This window comes from Musa acuminata, chromosome BXJ2-4, assembly GCF_036884655.1.
Source record: "Musa acuminata AAA Group cultivar baxijiao chromosome BXJ2-4, Cavendish_Baxijiao_AAA, whole genome shotgun sequence".
In the NCBI taxonomy this organism is placed as follows: domain Eukaryota; kingdom Viridiplantae; phylum Streptophyta; class Magnoliopsida; order Zingiberales; family Musaceae; genus Musa; species Musa acuminata.
This window is the reverse complement of record NC_088341.1, coordinates 2,516,712-2,538,982: the sequence shown is the minus strand read 5'-3', so window position 1 is coordinate 2,538,982 and position 22,271 is coordinate 2,516,712. Positions and strand designations below refer to the sequence as shown.

The 22,271-nt window shown below is 38.6% G+C and overlaps 5 protein-coding genes across 6 annotated transcripts; all 5 read right to left on the bottom strand.

Annotated features, from left to right (window-relative positions):
• Positions 1 to 2,674: 2,674 nt before the first annotated feature.
• LOC135609467 (salicylic acid-binding protein 2-like) lies at positions 2,675 to 4,551 on the bottom strand. Of its 2 annotated transcripts, none has more exons than XR_010485794.1 (3): positions 4,390 to 4,551; positions 3,292 to 3,420; positions 2,675 to 3,198 (listed from the first exon to the last, which is right to left on the bottom strand). XR_010485794.1 is itself a non-coding variant. In XM_065102773.1 (3 exons), the coding sequence occupies exons 1-3, from the start codon at positions 4,497 to 4,499 to the stop codon at positions 2,935 to 2,937; spliced, it is 498 nt and encodes a 165-aa protein (XP_064958845.1). In that variant the 5' UTR covers positions 4,500 to 4,551; the 3' UTR covers positions 2,675 to 2,934. The 2 variants fall into 2 exon arrangements, 1 of the variants encoding a protein (XP_064958845.1); XM_065102773.1 differs by having other exon boundaries at positions 3,292 to 3,415.
• Positions 4,552 to 8,199: 3,648 nt separating this feature from the next.
• Positions 8,200 to 9,392, bottom strand: LOC135609465 (methylesterase 3-like). The gene is made up of 3 exons (XM_065102771.1): positions 8,855 to 9,392; positions 8,644 to 8,778; positions 8,200 to 8,549 (listed from the first exon to the last, which is right to left on the bottom strand). Exons 1-3 carry the CDS (start codon positions 9,245 to 9,247, stop codon positions 8,268 to 8,270), a joined length of 810 nt encoding a protein of 269 aa, XP_064958843.1. The 5' UTR covers positions 9,248 to 9,392; the 3' UTR covers positions 8,200 to 8,267.
• Positions 9,393 to 10,477: 1,085 nt separating this feature from the next.
• On the bottom strand, positions 10,478 to 11,688 carry LOC103975147 (salicylic acid-binding protein 2-like). The gene is made up of 3 exons (XM_009390058.3): positions 11,273 to 11,688; positions 11,030 to 11,167; positions 10,478 to 10,937 (listed from the first exon to the last, which is right to left on the bottom strand). Exons 1-3 carry the CDS (start codon positions 11,645 to 11,647, stop codon positions 10,656 to 10,658), a joined length of 795 nt encoding a protein of 264 aa, XP_009388333.2. The 5' UTR covers positions 11,648 to 11,688; the 3' UTR covers positions 10,478 to 10,655.
• Positions 11,689 to 12,538: 850 nt separating this feature from the next.
• LOC135609464 (uncharacterized) lies at positions 12,539 to 18,022 on the bottom strand. The gene is made up of 4 exons (XM_065102769.1): positions 17,854 to 18,022; positions 15,433 to 15,604; positions 14,041 to 14,157; positions 12,539 to 13,311 (listed from the first exon to the last, which is right to left on the bottom strand). Exons 1-4 carry the CDS (start codon positions 17,961 to 17,963, stop codon positions 13,165 to 13,167), a joined length of 546 nt encoding a protein of 181 aa, XP_064958841.1. The 5' UTR covers positions 17,964 to 18,022; the 3' UTR covers positions 12,539 to 13,164.
• Positions 18,023 to 19,431: 1,409 nt separating this feature from the next.
• LOC135609463 (salicylic acid-binding protein 2-like) lies at positions 19,432 to 20,644 on the bottom strand. The gene is made up of 3 exons (XM_065102768.1): positions 20,207 to 20,644; positions 19,975 to 20,112; positions 19,432 to 19,899 (listed from the first exon to the last, which is right to left on the bottom strand). Exons 1-3 carry the CDS (start codon positions 20,615 to 20,617, stop codon positions 19,618 to 19,620), a joined length of 831 nt encoding a protein of 276 aa, XP_064958840.1. The 5' UTR covers positions 20,618 to 20,644; the 3' UTR covers positions 19,432 to 19,617.
• Positions 20,645 to 22,271: the final 1,627 nt, after the last annotated feature.

Here is a 22,271-nt window from a genome sequence, read left to right as displayed (position 1 = left end):
GAGAGTGGAGCACTCAAACAGGACATTCTTGGTGTCTCAAGTCTAAGGACCAGATACACCACTAGGACTACGGAATCGTTGTCTGATAATAAGGCATCATCAAACATCCAACATTCCATAAGCGGATCAATCAGTGAACTCATTCTCCAATGAGCACATGTACTGTATCCCTAGTGTCCCTACACGAGTAGCTATGAGACCAGCTGCATCCATCATATGGATGGGTATATAGCACACCAGTCTATCCGGTTATCACGATGTCCCTCTCGTGTAACCTGTGACCGGGATTATTTAGGATCTGTGTTTAAAGGTGAATCGATCTCATTATTATGATCTAATCACGATCCAATTTCCATTGCACAAATCCAAGGACATCACAATATATATGCATATATGCAATAGTTATAAAGTGATATATGCCAAAATATAATAAGCAAAAAGATTCTGTATAAGTCACACGTGCCATCACTCACGTGATTGGCTTGCTGGGCACCTATGACTAGCACCCCCTGCCAAGAACATGAAACGTGCAGAATCTTAAGAGGTTTTTTTGTAAGAACGAAATTAAGGAGGATCCCACTAGCACCCTGGGGAGTGGGCGACAGTCGGTGCCCTTCCCGCAAAGCACATCGCATCAGGCAGGTCAAACACCACCTCTACGCGGCCTGCCCGCCTGAGTCGTGCTCCTCGGCTGCATGTTCCCCGAGACCACCACCTCTGCGCGGCCTGCTTACCTGAGTCGTGCTCCTCGATTGCATGTTGCCTGAGATCACCACCTTTGCGCGGCCTGCCCGCCTGAGTCATGCTCCTCGGTTGCGTATTACCCGAGACCATCACCTTTGCGCGGCCTACCCGCCTAAGCCGTGCTCCTCGGCCTCATGTCGCTCGAGACCACCACCTCTGCGCGGCCTGCCCGCTTGAGTCGTGCTCCTCGGCTGCGTGTTGCCCGAGACCATCTCCTCTGCGCGGCCTGCCCGCTTGAGTTATGCTCCTCGGCAGCGTTTTGCCCGAGACCACCACCTCTGCGCGGCCTGCCTGCTTGAGTCATGCTCCTCAACTGCGTGTTGCCCGAGACCACCACCTCTGCGCGGCCTGCCCGCCTGAGTCGTGCTCCTCGGCTGCATGTTGCCCGAGACCACCACCTCTGCGTGGCCTGCCCACCTAAGTCGTGCTTCTCGGTTGCGTGTTGCCCGAGACCATCTCCTCTGCGTGCTCCTCGGCCTCATGTCACCCGAGACCACCACCTCTGCGTGGCCTGCCCGCCTGAGTCGTGCTCCTCGGTTGTGTGTTGCCCGAGACAACAACCTCTACGCGGCATGTTCGCCTGAGTCGTGCTCCTCGGTTGCATGTTGCCCGAGACCACTACCTCTGCGCGGCCTGCCCGCCTGAGTCGTGCTCCTCGGCTGCATGTTGCCTGAGACCGCCACCTTTGCGCGGCTTGCCCGCTTGAGTCGTGCTCCTCGGCTGCATATTGCCCGAGACTACAACCTCTGCGCGGCCTGCCCGCCTGAGTCGTGCTCCTCGGCTGCATATTGCCCGAGACTACAACCTCTGCGCGGCCTGCCCGCCTGAGTCGTGCTCCTCGGCTGTATGTTGCCCGAGACTACAACCTCTGCGCGGCCTGCCCGCCTGAGTCGTGCTCCTTGGCTATATGTTGCCCGAGACCATCACCTCTGCGCGGCCTGCCCGCCTGAGTCGTGCTCCTTAGTTGCATGTTGCCCGAGACCATCACCTCTGCGTGGCCTACCCGCCTGAGTCGTATGTTGCCCGAGACCACCGCCTCTGCGCGGCTTGCCCGCCTGAGCCGTGCTCCTCGACCTCATGACGCCCGAGACCACAACCTCTGCGCGGCCTACCCGCCTAAGTCGTGCTCTTCGGCTGCATACTGCCCGAGACCAACACTGCACGCCCAACCCTCCTTGGTTACTAAACTCAATGATTCCCACACCCCTAGCAACCGCCCGGCAGGGATAATCTCATAAAGGTGAAGCCATGCCTCGGACCCCCCTTTCTTTGCAACAACCGACGCATAGCTTCCTTCGGGGGTGGAATATGATAAGGGTAATAATGACGATAAGACTGGGGTTGACGTCAGCTACCTCAGATGACGCCTCGCGCCTCTTTTAACTTGATAGCACTTGGTCAACACGGATCAGAATGGCGACCAAGGCACATTAACATCCTGCTCAGGCTCGGTCCTTCACGCCAACGTCGATGTCAGATGTTACCAGGAGTACGATCCAGCTCCCTGCAAGCGGGCACATCAGGCAACGGTAACCTTCACTATAAAAACCCTCGCGCTTCAAGGAAAGTGAGGAGGAGGAAAAATAACTAAAACCCCCTAAGACTATCCACTGACTTGATCATCGGAGGGGTCGGGTCGAGTCTCCCGACCCGACCTGTGTGCAGGCGCAAAGACAGAGCGCCTCTCACCGCGCGTCCAGGCGAGGAGCTCCCTCCCGGAGGAAACGGTGATCCCGCCCTGATCGGGCCACCGCAGTCGACCACCTCAGCAGTCTCAAGGGTCATCCCAGGGAGATCCCCCATCATCCGGACCCGAACCAAGCTGTGTCGGCCCCGAGGCCACGGCTTAAAGTTGTTTACACCAACAGATGACATCGCGGATCATAAATAGAGTAGCTTGACCTCATTTGACCAGATTAAGATAACTACATTACGCATGAAACACATCTGCTGCTATCATTGGAATGGACAATGGACACGCCCGACCAATATTATTCCTAATTGCCACTCGGCATTACTAATGGGCAGACGTCAACGAACTTTATTCCTGGACGACCATCCCCATCGATTGGTCTGCGAAAAGGTAAAGGAGAAGGAAAAGGAGGCATCGATAAAAGTAGAAGTTAGGTGATGGAGAGACAGAAAAGTAAGAGGTAGCTAACACGTGATCAAGCACTGGCATCGACAACATCAGAGAGGCATTGGAAGAGCTGTTTCGGTGTTGAGAACATGGCCGGCCATATGGTCAGCATCCTCCATCTCCTTCACCACTTTCACTGGGTCATTCTTGATCATCCAGCGCTGAAACCCTTCGCTGATGCCTTCATCCTGAGCGCACACGACGTAGACCTTCTCGACCGACCCGTATCCTGACTCGGAGAAGGGCGGCATGGACACGAGGTCTTCGAGGAATAAGGAAGAAGGCCTCGCGAGGGTCATCGCCAGCGTGAGATCCTTCCGAGAAGCTCACGATTACTCTGCTGTTCGTGTTCAGACATAGCAGTAGAATGACTCGCAGAACATGAACGGTGGTGCGTGTATACGTACCTCGGGTGGGCTGAGCTTGTAAAGCTTGGACAAAAACTTGGGACCAAACAGCATGGAAGTCGGGCCTCTCTCTCTGTCCCCGACGACCAACCCAAATTGAGTGTCAAGGCAAATGTGGATTATGCTGACCTTCATATAGGCAAACATAATCAAACTTTATAAAATATACAACATTATTGTGAAGAGACAACAAATTGATATACTTAATACACATATATTTCTATATACAGATGTCGCATGACATGCCAGTGCTGTTATTCATCACAAACAACGGAGGGAACATGTTTGATTAGTTCTGTAAAAAGAACTGGAAGCAAAACCAAGAACCTCCTTGTGCTTGCTATAAGATCATCTTATATTAGTGAAGAGGAACACTGATCCCTTCGTTGATTGCAAAAGCAAAGAAAACATGCCATCTTTCTAATGATCAAAATCAATTTGGGGTTGTCACCCAATTTCAAGATCAGCAACAAGGATGAAGAGTTCTGGAATTGGCTTAGGCTGATCATGAGTAGCCATCTTAATTCTCACAATACACCACTACGACACTGACTTCCCGTCATTTCCTTCTACTTTATTATAACCAGCAGAAGTGAAGACATCGATCCAGTTTCACACTACAAATTGAACGAAGAAGTAGTGCCATTAATCTTCTTCGACCCCGATTCCATCAAAATCATTCTAGAATCGCATCAGAATGCCATGCCTAACCGAAAGGCCTCAACTGTAGCTCACACTTTGCAGCACTCATCCTATGATATGGTATCCATCCAAACTAACAAACAATTCTCTAATTACCATATCATAACTTCTTCCAATTTTTAGCCCGCTGTTGCAACGAATCAATCAAATGCATTTCTTTCAGAAATTTCTCACGCATAATAAAAGAGAACGTTTCCTCCATCAACCAAAAAAAAATATCTATCTTTACATTAGGGATAATTAAACACAAGAGATAAGAAAGAGGCAATCGAGAGAGTCTTATCGGGCATACGATTCAAGCATCCGACGGAAACAGATAAAGCAGAACAAAGCTATGAAGCGAAATAATGAAGAAGCTAAGAATTATAAAATACTCATTCAGGGATCGCCGCTCACCAGTAGAAGGGCCAAAGGGTGTAATCGAGATCGAATACGACCAGCCTAGGCAGGACTTGGAATAGGCCGAGGGTCCGGAGAGCCCCCTCCTTTACCCTCTCGTCCTCCATCTACCTTCTTCCCCCTCGACCTCTAAGGTAGAGAGTGAGAGCGAGAGGATAGCAGCCCGCTCATTCTCAAGAGGAATCGAAATCTATTAGATCGTGTGACCACTAAAATTTTGGGCCATTGAAGCCCGGGTTTTCGGCCCATAATGTGTCCCGCTTTAATTCCGTGTTAACCCTAATTTATATACATTTACTTTCAAAAATTAACATCTTTTTGTATCTTTATTCCATTATATATATATATATATATATATATATATATATATATATATATATATATATATATATATATATATATATATATATATATATATATATATATAAGAACTAATCTTATGAGATAAGATATCCTCTAACTCCATTTGATGTTATATCAATGGATGTCCAATCTACACAACTGTATATTATGGTAATAAATATTAAATTATGATTATATTATTATTATTATTATTATATATAAATTTGATTATTGATATTTATTTTGAAAGGTTGTTATTCGGAGAATTATTATTATAATTTTATTTTATATTTATTTTTTTAGAGTAATCTCCTAATAGTATTGGTGTTGTGACTTAGTGGAATACATTCCTTTATCGCCAATTTGCTATAGAGAAATTCTAACATTTCATTACTCCTAGTTCAAGTAGATAAGAGTTTGTTATTCACTTTTTTAGAGTGAATAACACTCGACAAATTTCTAAAACAAATCTAGCAAAAAGACAATTAAATAAGATATATAAGAAAGAATTCTCATCAAGATGAGATATGAGGCACACATCAACGTAACAGTACAGCACGGAAGATAAACCAAGTTGGTAGCCAGTTTCAAAATAAATTTCAGATTTTTTTTTTTATTTTTAAAGGAATATCAAGATGACTCCATATAATTTTTGAATATTGAAACATCCTTTGAGAATTTTTTTAAACTAAAATTTTTAAATGAATTAGGAAGAAATGTCTGCGACAATTACAACCTAATTTTGACAATACCTATTTATTTTATTGTCTTCTCAGCTGTCCATGATTTGATATACGAAACAAATACACGGTTGCTGATAGCACACCATGATGCATCGATCACAGCAGCAACGCACGAACAACTATCTTATTTACTTACTATGGCCACAGTATTCGGTGGCTTGTAATAGTAAAACCCGGGAGGATCAAGCACAGGCATCGGCAACATCAGACAGGCAACATCGAGAGGGTCTATGTAAGGCCATGATCAGGGAAAAAAACAATTGAATAAGACAAGTTGTGACGGAGAAATAAAAGATAGTGAGCTGAGACATGGAACCCGCAATGTCTGACGAAGGTACGCCAGAAAATATAAGAAGCCATGGCAGCCAATGGGTGCGTCCAAGGGGCGCAATGGACGAGGACTGCTTTCGGTACCGCTCACAGTATCACGATGAAGAAGACGCCGCCCAGGTGGTTGCAACAGTATGACAGCTCAACCTACTGTTGTTCATTATATACTCACCAATAATAAGTTTTATATATATATATATATATATATATATATATATATATATATATATATATATATATATATATATATATATATATGTTTTACCCTAAAAATAATATATTGGATATCAGGGCTTAGTTTTTTAGAATAAATTTGTATCATAAGTTATCCATCTGTTTAGAAATTTAAATATTAAAAGATATTACATGGATGCATCATGTTTGGTATAAATAAATAAACATAGAGAAAATAAGAAAATCACACATTATTCAAATAATGAATAAAAATATCAAAAAATATCTGAAATGGAAAAAGAGTGATATATGTCCATCTGGTCTAATTCAAAGCTTTTATAAAAAAATTAGAGTAGTTGGACTGGTTCTTGTATATGGTACATTATTTTTTGTATGACCCCAAAAATAATGTATTAGACTAAATTTTTACCATAAGTTGTTTATCTATTTGGAAGCTCAAATGTCAAAAACCATTACATATATCTAACATATTTTGATGAAAATAAAAAAAATTTAGAGAAAATAGTAAAATCATAAACTATTCAGGTTATGAATAAATCAAATAAATATAAATAAATTAAATTATTAAAAAAAATGATAGATGTCTATCTTGGACTAATGTAATACTTTTCTAAAAAATTCTAAGCATTTCGATTGGTCTTTATTTGCAATACACTACTTTTGGTTTGACGCAAAAAAATATTATATGCTTAATTTTTTTAGATCAAATTATTACCATAGTTTTTTATTTATTTAAATTTTAAATATTATAAAACATTTCATGAATCCTCCATATTTTTGTGAAAAATAAAAAAAATGGAGAAAATAAAGAAACCATGTACTGTTCAATATCCATTTGGATCCAATTTAAAGCTTTATAAAGATTTTAGAGTATTTCAACTGTATTCAGTACACTTTTTTTATTTAACCCAAAACATAATATATTGGTTATTTTATTTTTTTGGACTAAAATTTTATTATATACCATTCATCTATTTAGAAGTTCAAATGTTAAAAAATAATATATGGATTGATCATGTTTTGGTAGAAATGAAATAAATTTAGAGAAAATAGAAAAATCATAGACGGTTCAGAATTTGAATAAATAAAAAAATATCAAAAAAGTTTTAAGATATAAAAATAGTGATAAATATCAAGGCTTAATATTTGGTTTGATACTAATATTTGGTCTAATTGAAAGCTTTGAAAAAATTATAGAGCATTTGGACAAGTCCTTGTATACAATACATTATATTTGGTTTGATACTAAAAACAATACATCATATATCAAGGCTTAATATTTTTGGATCAAATTTTTATCATAAATTGTTCATCGATTGAAAAGCTTAAATTTGAAAAAAATATTACATGGATCCAATATATTTTGGTGGAAATAAAAAAAATATAAAATATAAAATTATAAAATGATTAGATTCTGAATAAATTAGAAAAATATCAAAAAAATTAAATTAGAATATTTGGAGTAGTCCTTCTATACGAGACACTACTTTTAGTTTGATCACAAAAACAGTGTATAGGATATCAAGGCTTCATTTTTTTGGGCCAAACTCATTATGGAATCCATCATATTTTTATGAAAAGAATGAAAAAATATAAAAATAATAATAAATTGTTCAGGTTCTAAATAAATAAAATAAATAAATTTGAGAAAAGGTTATTGATATCCATCTTAGCTCAATTCATAGCTTTTATAAAAAAATTTAGAATATTTGGATTAGTTCTTATATGCAATACACTGTTTTCGGTTTGATCCTAAAAACAATGTATTATAAACTAGACTTATTTTTTTATAATCAAAGTCAAATGTTGTATTCCAAATTCAGGTGTATAGTACACCAAAGTCAAACATGGAGAAAATAGGTCAAACCAAAAATGTGATACTAGGAGTTATCCATCTATTTATGTTTTTTTTAATATTTTCTGTATAAATTTATCTTTTTTTAAGTGTCAAAATTAGTAAATAAAATATTTTAAAAATAAAAAATAAAAAATACTGATCATATAGGCCTTTCAAATTTATTTCTATGTATCTTAAATACTTTTAAATTTTATATTCTAAAAATATATAAATATTAATATTATTATATTACTATTGACTTTATAGTTAGATAAATTAGTTTTAAATTTGTTATTTTTATTATTTTTGATATTTTAATACTTTTATTAAAATATTAATGCATCGATCATAGCGGCAACGCACGTACAACTATCTTCTTTACTATGGCCACTGTATTCGGTGGCTTGTAATAGTAAAACCAGGGAGGATCAAGCACAGGCGTCGGCAACATCCGAGAGGCACTGAAACAGCTGCTTCGGGGTTGAGAACATGGGCATATGGTCAGCGTCCTCCAGCTCTCTCACCTCTTTCACTGGGTTGTTCTCGATCATCCAGCGCTGAAAACCTTCCGTGAGGATCTCATCCTGAGCGCACACCACGTAGATCTTCTCCACCGATCCGTAACCCGACTCGGAGAAGGGAGGCATGTACCCGAGGTCTTCGAGGAATAAGGAAGAATGCCTCATGAGGGTCCTCGCCAGCGTCAGATCCTTAAAAACCATTTCATGGTTTCACAACTGTTGTTCAGCCCTGACAGTAGTAGCATGACTCGCAGAAGATGAATGGTTGTGCATGCATACGTACCTCGGGTGGGCTACGCGTGTAAAGCTTGGATAAGAATTTGGGGCCGAATAGCAGGGAAACGGGACCTTTATCTTCGTCCCCGACCAAGCCAAATTGTGTGTCGCTCCAAAATAACATGGTTTTTTCGTTTTTAAGCTGTAAGGAAAGCACGCCAGTCAATAAAATTATAAGAACAGGTCTGACATGTGCATCGGAATTCGATTAGCAATACCTTGTCGACGACGTAGGAGGGCGAGTTGACTGAATCCGGCATGAAGGCGGTGACGAAGACGGCGGCGGCGATCTTCTCAGGGAACCTGTCCATAGCCAGAGCTATGTTGAGGCCTCCGAGGCTGTGGCCTACCAGAATGACCCTCTCACCAGGGGGGAGGCAGGCCAATATGTCCAGGAGCGGCTGGGAGTAGTGGATGAACGATCGCAGGTCCTGGAACCGCCGCTCGTCGACGCCGGAGGCCGCGAGGTCGGGCACCGTAACCTGGTACCCAGCGGACCTCAACTGGGTCGTCACCTTGTGCCAAGACCATGCTCCATGGCAAGCTCCATGGACGAGAATTATGTGCTTCTTGTTGCAGCTCCCGTGGCCCATTCCTTCTCCATGATTCATTTGGAGGTGCTATGGCAAATGATGCTTATAGATTGCTCCTCCTAATGATCATTATATACCCACTAATAATATTGGTAGAGCGATTGGGGACTAAAATAATGTTTAAGACAAGTTGTCATGGTGGATGAGGGGCAGGAAAAGATAGTGGAACTGACACGTAGAAGCAAGCAGAAAAGATAAGAAGGCAAGCAGAAAAGATAAGAAACCATGGCGGCCAATGGCTTCAAGTTGTTGCTTTCTCGGCTTTGCGAGTGGCGTCCTCGATAAGGATTGCTTTCTCAACTTTGCGAGCGTTATGAGGTGCCCTTTTTTTTTTTTATCTTATTGTTTCATTTTTTTATATCCTTAAAATGCTGTTGACATACTCCCCACCCTTTCTTTATATTGGAGTAGTCAGTGATACTAACCATTTTAGTTATACTGTTTTAAACTGAGTTATAATATTTTTTGACACCTTAGTAAAAATATTGTAACTGTATATAACAACAAAATAACTGAGGAACAAAAACTCAAAAATAAAATATAATACTTTGTGTCACTTCAGTACATATTTTTATTAGTTTGAAAAGAATATGCAAAAAATATATAGAAGGCCACTGATATAAAAAAACACTATAAACATATAGAAAACAAACAAAACTTCAAATATAATACAAACTAACTTATCCTCCATAAGATTGGAAATAGATATTTTAGTGATTTTAAAATAAGAATATGCAAAAGAAACTTAACTTGTATGATAATTATAGTATTTTTAAGTCTATACAAAAATATTATAAATAAATCGATTCATCTTATCAGAAATCTTTTTAGCCTATCATATTTTTTGAATTAAAAAAAATTAAAACACTAATAAATAAAAAAATAAAAAGATGCATCAATGAAAAAAAATCTAAGGGTTTTCTAGGAATTCACCCATTTTACAAACTCAACCTTCTTTTTGGTTTTCCATTGGTAGACAATCTAACCATACAAATGTAAGGAGCGTTAGAATTATCTAAAGTTAACAATGGATAAGGTTCACAGATTTAATTTTGTTAATTCTCATACTCGATAGATTATCCAGATATCAAAAATCATATCAAACCCAAAATAAATATTTAATATATATTTTAACTCTCACGAAATTAAATGGGTCCGTACCGAAAATATCACAATGAATGACATGATGACATCGCGGATCATAAATAGAGTAGCTTGACCTCATTTGACCAGATTAAGATAACGACATTACGCATGAAACACATCTGCGGCATTACTAATGGGCAGACGTAAACGAACTTTATTCCTGGCCGACCATTCCCATCAATTGGTCTGCGAAAGGTAAAGGAGAAGAAAAAGGAGGTCTCGATGACAGTAGATGTTAAGTGATGGAGAGACAGAAAAGTAAGAGGTAGGTAACACGTGATCAAGCACTGGCATCGACAACATCAGAGAGGCATTGGAAGAGCTGCTTCGGTGTTGAGAACATGGCCATATGGTCAGCATCCTCGATCTCCTTCACCACTTTCACTGGGTTATTTTTGATCATCCAGCGCTGAAACTCTTCGCTGATGCCTTCATCATGAGCGCACACCACGTAGACCTTCTCGACCGACCCGTATCCTGACTCGGAGAAGGGCGGCATGGACACCAGGTCTTCGAGGAAAAAGGAAGAAGGCCTCGCGAGGGTCATCGCCAGCGTGAGATCCTTCCGAGAAGCTCACGATTACTCAGCTGTTGTGTTCAGACATAGCAGTAGAATGACTCGCAGAACATGAACGGTGGTGCGTGTATACGTACCTCGGGTGGGCTGAGCTTGTAAAGCTTGGACAAAAACATGGGACCAAACAGCATGGAAGTCGGGCCTCTCTCTCTGTCCCCGACGGCTAACCCAAATTGAGTGTCAAGCCAATATGACATGGTATTCTCCTGTTTAAGCTGTCGGTGTAGCAGGCAAGTAGCAGAAGGCATACATCAGCGGGAACTGGGATTGCAGCCAGGACAAAGATGAGAAGGGTGACAGATCTTAGCAGAACGGCGTACCTTGTCGAGGAGGTAGGAAGGCGGGTTGACGGAATCGGGCATGAAGGCGGCGACAAACACCGCGGCAGCGATCTTCTCGGGGAACCTGTCCATGGCCAGAGCAATATTCATGCCTCCGAGGCTGTGGCCTACGAGGACGACCCTCTCACCAGGTGGAAGGGAAGCCACTACGTCCAACAGTGGTTGCGTGTAGTCGGTGAACGTGCTCAGGTCTTGGAACCGCCGCTCGTCGACGCCGGAGGCCGCGAGGTCCAGCGCCGTGACCTGGTACCCCGCGGACCTCAACAGCGTCGTCACCTTGTGCCAAGACCATGCTCCATGGCAAGCGCCATGGACGAGAATTATGTGCTTCTTGTTGCCGCTTCCCTCGACCATGTCTCCTCCAATGCCTTTGCTCTCATCTTTGCCCGGTCAGGACGAATTGATATATAAGAAACAATGTTTTGGGTGTTTTTCCCGAAAAGCATCCTTCGTTTTCATCATTTATTAATAGTACTTGTTTCTTATATCTAATACCTAAAATCCTCCTAATCACTTTATTTTTTTTATTATCGACCGATAAAGTTATAATATTTTTATACTTCATTTCGGTGTTTTCAGTAATACTACAAATACATTGTAACATAATATAAAAAATATTATAATATAATATTTTATATTATATTATAATATTTTTTGAGTATTATTGAAAAAACTATAAACATAAAATCTATATAAAATACTGAAGCACAATATTTTTTAATATTATTAAAAAAATATAATAATATAATATAAAATATTTTAATTAGACAAATTCAACCGACGGATTGTTTCATAGTAAAAGGAAGGAAAAAATATTTTAACATTAGGTCAAAAATACATTGTGAGGAAATTCGAGAATCTTCTCGTGAAAGATTATATATATATATATATATATATATATATATATATATATATATATATATATATATATATATATATATATATATATATTCGAAAATCTCGTACAGTTGATTCATCTTTATTCAGTGATTAATACATTATTATACAATTATATTCATCCAGATCTAGTGACTAATATATAATTTACACGCATGATATTGACAGATACATGAATCAGCGCAACAATTCGAGAAAGGTTCCAATGAATTATCATACGTCACATATTAAAAAGATTTGTTGGAGCCAAAGAAAAAAAAAGGTTCCTTATCGTGGTAAAAAGATTTGTCGTACTTTTGATGATACTATTATTCTGTGAGAGTGTTGCATTTACTTTCATTCACTATGTCGCCATCATGGAAGACATTCCACGCCACCAGCTTCAGTAATAATTAGGACTCAGCATCCAGTCACAGTAACGTCCATTCGAAAAACATGAACATGGATGGGTAGAACAACAACGCGCATCGAACGAGTCAAACATCTACAGGAGACTTTTGCTTAAATGTCAGGCCTCAACTGCTGAGCGCTCCACATATGGCTGACTTCCCTCCACGTATGGCTGACTTGATTGATGGTCGGAGAAAGAGAGGTGTCGTATACATCTGTCAGGCCACGCCTGCTGAGCGCTCCACATATGGCTGTCTTCCCTCCACGTATGGCTGACTTCATTGATTGTTGGAGAGAGACGGGTGTCCTACCGACAAGTTGAGTATTTTGTCAGGCCTCATGTGCTGAGTGCTCCACATATGGCCGACTTCATTGATAGGTGGAGAAATATAGGTACCCTACACCAAGTTGAGGAGGATTTCCACATATGGCTCTGACTTCACTGGTACGTTGTGAAAGATAGGTGTCCTATACCAATCATTAAGACCACATGGACCATAAGGAGGATTTTGGGAAAGGAATACCAAAATCATGATCTAGTTGAGTCGTGCTTCTCGTTCTCTTCTTTTCTTGTCGTTCTTCTATCAACTCCCGAGCTTCCGCACCTTCTCATCAGCTGGTTTAATGTTTGGTGAGACAGACTGGTGAGAGAAGTTCCTTAGGCCCAATCTTAGCTTCTCGAGGTTTACTCCATTTACCACATGGACGCTCGTTACTCCCATTTTAGAGATCTGAGAAGACATCAGGAGTTGGTATAAGAAAATAAAAATTGAGAAAAGACAAAAGATTCTTAGTATTTATTTCTAGATCCATATATGCTGAATTGCAAAACATGAATAATCCCGCCAGAAATGAAGCAGATTGCAAGGTACATGTGACAGTCAACTCTCTTACTGTATAAACAATCTTGTGTTCGGAGGATAAACAAATGCTCCCAGAAAAAGAAGGAAATGCATGCACAGCGAGTCAAAGAAAACTTGGTAAAATATTGTGCAAGGTTTCTCCTCAAGTGATACACAGATGCAAAAGCAGAACAAAATTAGTAGGGTTCAAGGTCAAGCTTTCCTAAAATATTGATGCATCATGATGGCAAAACCTATCTTCGCATTCGCTTCAATAATAATTGTAAGAAATCATGATCATGACAAGTTATGCTCCTTCCGTGAAGTATATTCCAAATTTGGGGATCATCTTTCTCATGTTTCCTGTGGTCAAGATCACTACCTGGTTTGGTTGTTCAAAACTTCGTGTTCTAGCAAGTTTTCTTAAAGTGTGCTAAGAGGAGTGACACTCCCTGAAAATAGGGTCTGCGGTTCCTATCCAGGAATAATATCAAATTTGGACTCAGCAAGCTCTCCAGGAATTACTTAAGATTTCCCTTAAAGAAGGGTCTCTGATCCCCATGTTGTCAGAGGTTCAGATGAAAGACAGAAAAGCAAAGTTAAATTGGAAATAATTACCGCTTCAATATTCCTGTGCTCATCATCAAAGAAAAGCATTGATTTAAATGGTATGCCAGTTCTTCTTTGAATCCTCTGAAAATGTTCGGTCTTGTGAGTCCAACTGGAGAATATTTCCTGGACAAGCAAAGAAAAAGAATAGGACAACGTATCAGAAAATTGTACCAAATCATTCTAGTGCAAAAAAGAGCCATACTGTTAATGGTTCCAGCATTTCATTTGATTGCTATGTTGCATATTGTGATTCTTAAGGCAGTTTATTTCATATAAAAATAAGATGTCACTAATCTGAGTTCATTACCATGATCATCGACATAGCAATCGGACAGTAGGATTCTGTCATAGGATCAGCAGATCTCAGGCCCATCATGGGTCTTCTAAGTTCTAACATATCTAAATTTGTCAGTCTGCCGTCTCTACTAAGGTGCTAGTAGTCAAAAATATTCAGAGAATGAAAGATCAAACTCTGAATTCACGATCTGAGAAGTGGTCAGTATTTGTAAGTGTAAGTTATAGACATCTGTTAAATGAACATTAACATGATCTTCAACTTCATCCTCGATATGTGACCTGCGCAGCTCAAGGCATACTACAACACAGCAGTAGTAACTGATGGTGAAGATTGCTTAAACTGCTACAAATCTCACAATACTGACGAGCCACAAAGAACCTAATTTTTTGCAAGTACCACCAAGACTAGGAAGTTTTAGCTATCCATACATGGAAAAGGGTGCATCGTGGAATTACAAAAATGATAGATTAATAATAACATAGAGATTAGATAATTCAACAGAAAAAATAACAATAGAAGATGGACCATCAGCATCTCATCTACTGGGTCTGGAATGGTATACGCTCAACATCCATTTTTATTTCACCAAACTTGCTGCATCAAGCAAACATAGGGATGCCCAGTTCACTGTGGAGAGAAAGATTGAAAGGGAAGACGTTCGACAAAAGGGACCAAACCTTTTCTTAAAATCTAACATAGAGAAGGGTGAATTGTTATATATTTTTCAACACAACAAACAGCATCAAGTTGGCTGGCATAGGCATCCTCAGAAAAATTATATGAGAAGAGTAGAAAGAGATTACTCTACTTTGTGGACAGAGTACGTATGTTGGCATGATCTTGCCAAGCAGCTTCACATGAAGCCAATAACAAAAATAAATCAACAGATAGTTTGTCTTGTACCACCAAATGTACAGAAGGCCATTATCCGTAACATCTCTTGTTTTATATAACCACTCATTTTTGTGTCAGAACAAATAATTTTTGTAGGTAAAAGGTAAAATTTTCAGCTAAAGATGCATGCAATGCATCTATTTATCAACCAACAAAAGGAGAATGTACACATGTAGACGTTTAAAACAACAGTATTGCTGTCTCACCCGGGCAACAAACATGGATTGGATGCCTAACTTCTGAAGAAATGTTTTAGCTATGTCGGGAGTTGGTGATCGAGAAGCAATTGCCACATTGATTCCTTTATCCTTGAGTGCATAGAGTATACCCTCAGCATGTGGGTAGAGAGATGGCATTTCCCTTTTGGAGCGGCATTCACTGGAAAATAAAAAAATTGAAAGTCAAATGTAATTCATCCCAATCTACAAATGCAATAAGAGTAGTTTCTTATAGCTTATACATGTAACTTGATCTTATCAGAATCTGCATCACATGAGTACAAATTCAACTATACTTCGCTTGCTAAACGCATAAACTAACAATGTACAAACACACTTGTCTTGTAAAGGACCAGTAGATATATTATAGAGCCATACAGAGTAAGAACTATGTACAAACTACTGTAGATGTTAAAACTCTTCTTTCTTGTAATGAAGTCTCATTGCAAGTTCAGCCTCTCTTACTTCTGAAAGAAGATCATGAATCATCCATCTGCTGTCCACAAAAAAAAATACTTACTGATGGTTCCTCAAAAGTCAAAGGTAGTTAAATGCAGCCTGTAGGCAAGGGAAACAAGATTTTGAAACCTATTATAATACAACTCAATTTATCACCTTTTGTTATTCTTGATAGTATTGACACCTTGTTTTTCACTTTCTGCTATAAGAAAAACGTATTAAAGGAAACAGCATTAGCAGAGCCATCTGTACCAACCCTTCTCAATCATATTATTCTATAATTATACTAGAGATAAATGGTTCACCCACTTATATATGCCACGAACTCTATTTACATAAGCATGGAGAGGAAATAGGACCTAGAAAACAAAGGGAAGATGGATAGATAATGTGCCTCTCTCAGTTAAGAGGCTGCGCATCACATCCTATTCTACTTCAGATAAACTAAATATTAAACAGTCAACATTATTGTAGTTAAGTTCAAGCCATTGGTTGATGAGATCATAGCTTGCCATCACAACAAACCATAGGTGGACACTGAATTCAAATAAATGTCCCACTCGAAGCTGATGAAATAGACTATGGGTTACAATCTTAAAAAATAGAAAGTAAAACAAAAAATGTAAAAGATTATATCCATGAGCTAACAAACACACCAAACCAGGAAGCCATCAAAAAGGATGTGCAAATACATAGTACCATTCACAAAAATCCACTAATTAAAACAATTATTTGCTAAATCATCTTATCTTGATGGTTTGCTTTTCTAGGCAATACTTTTTTGGTTTATAGGTTTCTTGCGAACTCTTGGCAATTGATATGTTATTTATAGGTTCTTTGATCATCCAGGCTAAATAATCACTGTCTTATTTCTTTTCATCATTCCTCGAAATCAAGCATTAAAACAATCATTCATAGAGAAATCGAAGCTTATATTGTAAAAATTGATAGATTATCAAGGCAAATGTGGATTATGCTGACCTTCATATAGGCAAACATAATCAAACTTTATAAAATATACAACATTATTGTGAAGAGACAACAAATTGATATACTTAATACACATATATTTCTATATACAGATGTCGCATGACATGCCAGTGCTGTTATTCATCACAAACAACGGAGGGAACATGTTTGATTAGTTCTGTAAAAAGAACTGGAAGCAAAACCAAGAACCTCCTTGTGCTTGCTATAAGATCATCTTATATTAGTGAAGAGGAACACTGATCCCTTCGTTGATTGCAAAAGCAAAGAAAACATGCCATCTTTCTAATGATCAAAATCAATTTGGGGTTGTCACCCAATTTCAAGATCAGCAACAAGGATGAAGAGTTCTGGAATTGGCTTAGGCTGATCATGAGTAGCCATCTTAATTCTCACAATACACCACTACGACACTGACTTCCCGTCATTTCCTTCTACTTTATTATAACCAGCAGAAGTGAAGACATCGATCCAGTTTCACACTACAAATTGAACGAAGAAGTAGTGCCATTAATCTTCTTCGACCCCGATTCCATCAAAATCATTCTAGAATCGCATCAGAATGCCATGCCTAACCGAAAGGCCTCAACTGTAGCTCACACTTTGCAGCACTCATCCTATGATATGGTATCCATCCAAACTAACAAACAATTCTCTAATTACCATATCATAACTTCTTCCAATTTTTAGCCCGCTGTTGCAACGAATCAATCAAATGCATTTCTTTCAGAAATTTCTCACGCATAATAAAAGAGAACGTTTCCTCCATCAACCAAAAAAAAATATCTATCTTTACATTAGGGATAATTAAACACAAGAGATAAGAAAGAGGCAATCGAGAGAGTCTTATCGGGCATACGCTTCAAGCATCCGACGGAAACAGATAAAGCAGAACAAAGCTATGAAGCGAAATAATGAAGAAGCTAAGAATTATAAAATACTCATTCAGGGATCGCCGCTCACCAGTAGAAGGGCCAAAGGGTGTAATCGAGATCGAATACGACCAGCCTAGGCAGGACTTGGAATAGGCCGAGGGTCCGGAGAGCCCCCTCCTTTACCCTCTCGTCCTCCATCTACCTTCTTCCCCCTCGACCTCTAAGGTAGAGAGTGAGAGCGAGAGGATAGCAGCCCGCTCATTCTCAAGAGGAATCGAAATCTATTAGATCGTGTGACCACTAAAATTTTGGGCCATCGAAGCCCGGCTTTTCGGCCCATAATATGTCCCGCTTTAATTCCGAGTTAACCCTAATTTATATACATATACTTTCAAAAATTAACATCTTTTGTATCTTTATTCCATTAAATTTCATCCAAAAAAAAAGATTTACTATGATTAGTTGTGACTATATATATATATATATATATATATATATATATATATATATATATATATATATATATATATATATATAAGAACTAATCTTATGAGATAAGATATCCTCTAACTCCATTTGATGTTATATCAATGGATGTCCAATCTACACAACTGTATATTATGGTAATAAATATTAAATTATGATTATATTATTTTATTATTTTTATAAATTTGATTATTGATATTTATTTTGAAAGGTTGTTATTCGGAGAATTCTTATTATATTTTTATTTTATATTTATTTTTTTTAGAGTAATCTCCTAATAGTATTGGTGTTGTGACTTAGTGGAACACATTCCTTTATCGCCAATTTGCTATAGAGAAATTCTAACATTTCATTAGTCCTAGTTCAAGTAGATAAGAATTTGTTATTCACTTTTTTAGATCAATGTTTTAGTTTGAGAAAAATATTTATTTATTTTTTAAAGTTGAGTTGACCTTTGGATTGCTCCGAATTAATGTTTACTAAGAATGCTAGTTGAGATATTGGGCATAGCAGCTAAGAATGCTTTAAAAACCCATTCTTGCAACAAAAAAAGAAGAAGCTTTCATTAGTGTAGGAACCATCATATAAAAGAAATAGAGGGCTCTCCATAAATGATATTGCCACTAGTGGAGGAGCTGGCGGATTGTCCTCGGAAACTTGAGTGAATGACAACATCTTCGAATAGGAAAAACCTTACACCAAAGGTAGATTGGGAGGAGGGGCGATTGCCAAATATATAGTCATTATATCTTCCAAAGGAACTATAATGATCAACCAATTATGATAAGTGATTACCTTTATTAAGCCAAGCACCAGTCAGCCATAAAGAAAAGTCATCCCAAGATTATAGACATTGGAAAGAAGAAAAAAAATTCACTCGACAAATTTCTAAAACAAATCTAGCAAAAAGACAATTAAATAAGATATATAAGAAAGAATTCTCATCAAGATGACAAATGGGGCACACATCAACGTAACAAAGATAAACCAAGTTGGTAGCCAGTTTCAAAATAATTTTCAGATTTTTTTTATTTTAAAAGGAATATCAAGATGACTCCAAATAATTTTTGAGAATTTTTTTGAACTAAATTTTTTTAATGAATCAGGAAGGAGATTCACGCAATCTGGACACGGTGTTCAGAGTTGGCGGGGAGAAATGTCTGCGACAATTCCAACCTAATTTTCACAATATATATTTATTTTATTGTCGTCTCAGCTGTCCATGATTTGATATACGAAACAAATACACCGTTGCTGATAGCAAACCATGATGCATCGATCACAGCAGCAACGCACGGACAACTATCTTATTTACTTAACTATGGCCACAATATTCGGTGGCTTGTAATAGTAAAACCCGGGAGGATCAAGCACAGGCATCGGCAACATCAGACAGGCATTGGAAGAGCTGCTTCGGGGTTGAGAACATGGGCATATGGTCGGCATCCTCGATCTCCTTCACCACTTTCACTGGGTTATTCTCGATCATCCAGCGCTGAAACCCTTCGCTTATGCCTTCATCCTGAGCGCACACGACGTAGATCTTCTCCACCGATCCGTATCCTGACTCGGAGAAGGGCGGCATGGACACCAGGTCTTCGAGGAATAAAGAAGAAGGCCTCGCGAGGGTCATCGCCAGCGTGAGATCCTTCCGAGAAGCTTACGATTACTCAAGTGTTGTGTTCAGCCATAGCAGTAGAATGACTGGTACGTGTATACGTACCTCGGGTGGGCTGAGCTTGTAAAGCTTGGACAAAAACTTGGGACCAAGCAGCATGGAAGTCGGGCCTCTCTCTCTGTCCCCGATGACTAACCCAAATTGAGTGTCAAGCCAATATGACATGGTTTTCTCCTGTTTAAGCTGTCGGTGTAGCAGAAGGCATACATCAGCGGGAACTGGGATTGCAGCCAGGACAAAGATGAGAAGAGTGACAGATCTTAGCAGAACGGCGTACCTTGTCGAGGACGTAGGAGGGCGGGTTGACGGAATCGGGCATGAAGGCGGTGACAAACACCGCGGCAGCGATCTTCTCAGGGAACCTGTCCATGGCCAGAGCAATGTTCATGCCTCCGAGGCTGTGGCCTACGAGGACGACCCTCTCACCACGTGGAAGGGAGGCCACTACGTCCAACAGTGGTTGCGTGTAGTCGGTGAACGTACGCAGGTCTTGGAACCGCCGTTCGTCGATGCCGGAGGCCGCGAGGTCCGGCGCCGTGACCCGGTACCCCGTGGACCTCAACAGCGTCGTCACCTTGTGCCAAGACCATGCTCCATGGCAAGCGCCATGGACGAGAATTATGTGCTTCTTGTTGCCGCTTCCCTCGCCCATGCCTCCCCCAATGCCTTTGCTCTCGGGTTGCTCCATTCTAACGAATACTCATCTTTGCCGAGTCAGGACGAATTATATATATATATATATATATATATATATATATGGGTTTTTTTTCCCTAAAAGAATCCTCCGTTTTCATAATTTATTAATAGTATTTTTTAATCTAATACCTAAAAACTCCTAATCACTTTTTTATTTAATTATTATCGACCGAAACAGTTACAATATTTTTATACTTCATTATGGTGTTTTCAGCAATACCACAAACACATTGTAACATAATATAAAAATGTTATAATATAATATTTTTTAGTATTATTGAAAATACTATAAACATAATATTTTTACAAAACCTATATAAAATACTGAAGCATAATATTTATGATATTTTATATTATGCGATAATATTCTTTAACAATATTAAAAAATCATAATATAATATAAAAATATTAAATAAGATAAGTTCAAAGATATATTTGTTTTCGAGAATCCCATATTGTTGATTCATCTTTATTCCGTGATTAATATATTATTATACAATTATATTCATCCGCTAATATATTATTTGCACGGATGAAATTGACAGACACAATGAATCAGCTCAACAATTGGAGCGAGGTTCCAATATATTATTATACGTCACATATTAAAAAGATTTATTGGAGCAAAAACAAAAAATTGTTGTCCTTATCGTATTAAAAGGATTCGTCATAATATCGATGATACTATTATTCCGTGTGAGTGGTTCATGCACTATCATTTTCTATGTCGGGGTCATGGAATAAAATACACGCCACCAGCGTCAGTAATAATTAGGACTCTTAACAATCGAGTCACTTCCATCAATCACCAGTGTTTCGGCCCATAATTTGTCCCGCTACATATAGTCAGTCACTTCCATCAATCGCCATGTACACATTATGGGAGTGTTTCTGCCCATAACGTAACTTCTTTTTGTGTATTTATTCCATTAAATTCCATCCAGAAAAAATGGATTAACTATGATTTGTTGTAAAGAATATTAATATGTTGAACTAATATATCAATGTGATGTTTCAAATCAAAGTGAGTTCGTGTGTGTGAGAGAGAGACATTTTATACGGATTTATATGTTAAATTTGAATATAGAGGGATAAATTAATTTTATTGTAAAAAAATATTAATTTAAGGGACCAAAGTCTCACGTACAAACAGAAGAATAGAAACTAAAGTCTCTTTGTTGCTTGGGAGTTATTCTGCTTCACCAAGTACAGACTTAGTGAAGTTACAAAGCTTGGTAAGGATTTGGAGACTTACGGAACAGCTTGAATTAAGATCAACTCAGGACGATTTCGACCTGAAATCACAAAAGTTGAAGTAGAGGTCCAATCATGACAGAGTTGATTTGACAGTTTCTAATACGTCCAAAATTGCTCAAGCTTTTGCTCATAATAAGGAACTAATTGGATGGATGTCTGCTAATACCTCTTTCGTATCAGTTAAATTAATTAGGTAAAAACTCATTCCTGCAACAAAAACAAAAAAAGAAAAGCTTTCATTAGTGTAGAAAAAGAAAAATTACACTTGAAAATTTTTCGAAACAAATCTAACGTAATTGATAAAAATAATAGAAGATAAAAATAATTATTGAAAATTTTTTTTTGAAAAAGTGAAGAAACTTCAATACATTAACATATTCCCTCTCCTA

Coding starts and splice junctions, on each gene's coding strand:
- LOC135609467 (XM_065102773.1), bottom strand. CDS start 4,499: ATGGAGGACGAGAGGGTAAAGGAGGGGGCTCTCCGGACCCTCGGCCTA. Junction 3,416..4,389: donor ACCCTTTGGCCCTTCTACTG/GTGAGCGGCGAT, acceptor TATGAAGGTCAG/CATAATCCACATTTGCCTTG. Junction 3,199..3,291: donor ACAAGCTCAGCCCACCCGAG/GTACGTATACAC, acceptor GCTTCTCGGAAG/GATCTCACGCTGGCGATGAC.
- LOC135609465 (XM_065102771.1), bottom strand. CDS start 9,247: ATGAATCATGGAGAAGGAATGGGCCACGGGAGCTGCAACAAGAAGCAC. Junction 8,779..8,854: donor CCTCCTACGTCGTCGACAAG/GTATTGCTAATC, acceptor CTTTCCTTACAG/CTTAAAAACGAAAAAACCAT. Junction 8,550..8,643: donor ACACGCGTAGCCCACCCGAG/GTACGTATGCAT, acceptor ATGGTTTTTAAG/GATCTGACGCTGGCGAGGAC.
- LOC103975147 (XM_009390058.3), bottom strand. CDS start 11,647: ATGGTCGAGGGAAGCGGCAACAAGAAGCACATAATTCTCGTCCATGGC. Junction 11,168..11,272: donor CTTCCTACCTCCTCGACAAG/GTACGCCGTTCT, acceptor CTACACCGACAG/CTTAAACAGGAGAATACCAT. Junction 10,938..11,029: donor ACAAGCTCAGCCCACCCGAG/GTACGTATACAC, acceptor GCTTCTCGGAAG/GATCTCACGCTGGCGATGAC.
- LOC135609464 (XM_065102769.1), bottom strand. CDS start 17,963: ATGGAGGACGAGAGGGTAAAGGAGGGGGCTCTCCGGACCCTCGGCCTA. Junction 15,605..17,853: donor ACCCTTTGGCCCTTCTACTG/GTGAGCGGCGAT, acceptor TTTATTTTCCAG/TGAATGCCGCTCCAAAAGGG. Junction 14,158..15,432: donor AATCCATGTTTGTTGCCCGG/GTGAGACAGCAA, acceptor TTGCTTGTCCAG/GAAATATTCTCCAGTTGGAC.
- LOC135609463 (XM_065102768.1), bottom strand. CDS start 20,617: ATGGAGCAACCCGAGAGCAAAGGCATTGGGGGAGGCATGGGCGAGGGA. Junction 20,113..20,206: donor CCTCCTACGTCCTCGACAAG/GTACGCCGTTCT, acceptor CTACACCGACAG/CTTAAACAGGAGAAAACCAT. Junction 19,900..19,974: donor ACAAGCTCAGCCCACCCGAG/GTACGTATACAC, acceptor GCTTCTCGGAAG/GATCTCACGCTGGCGATGAC.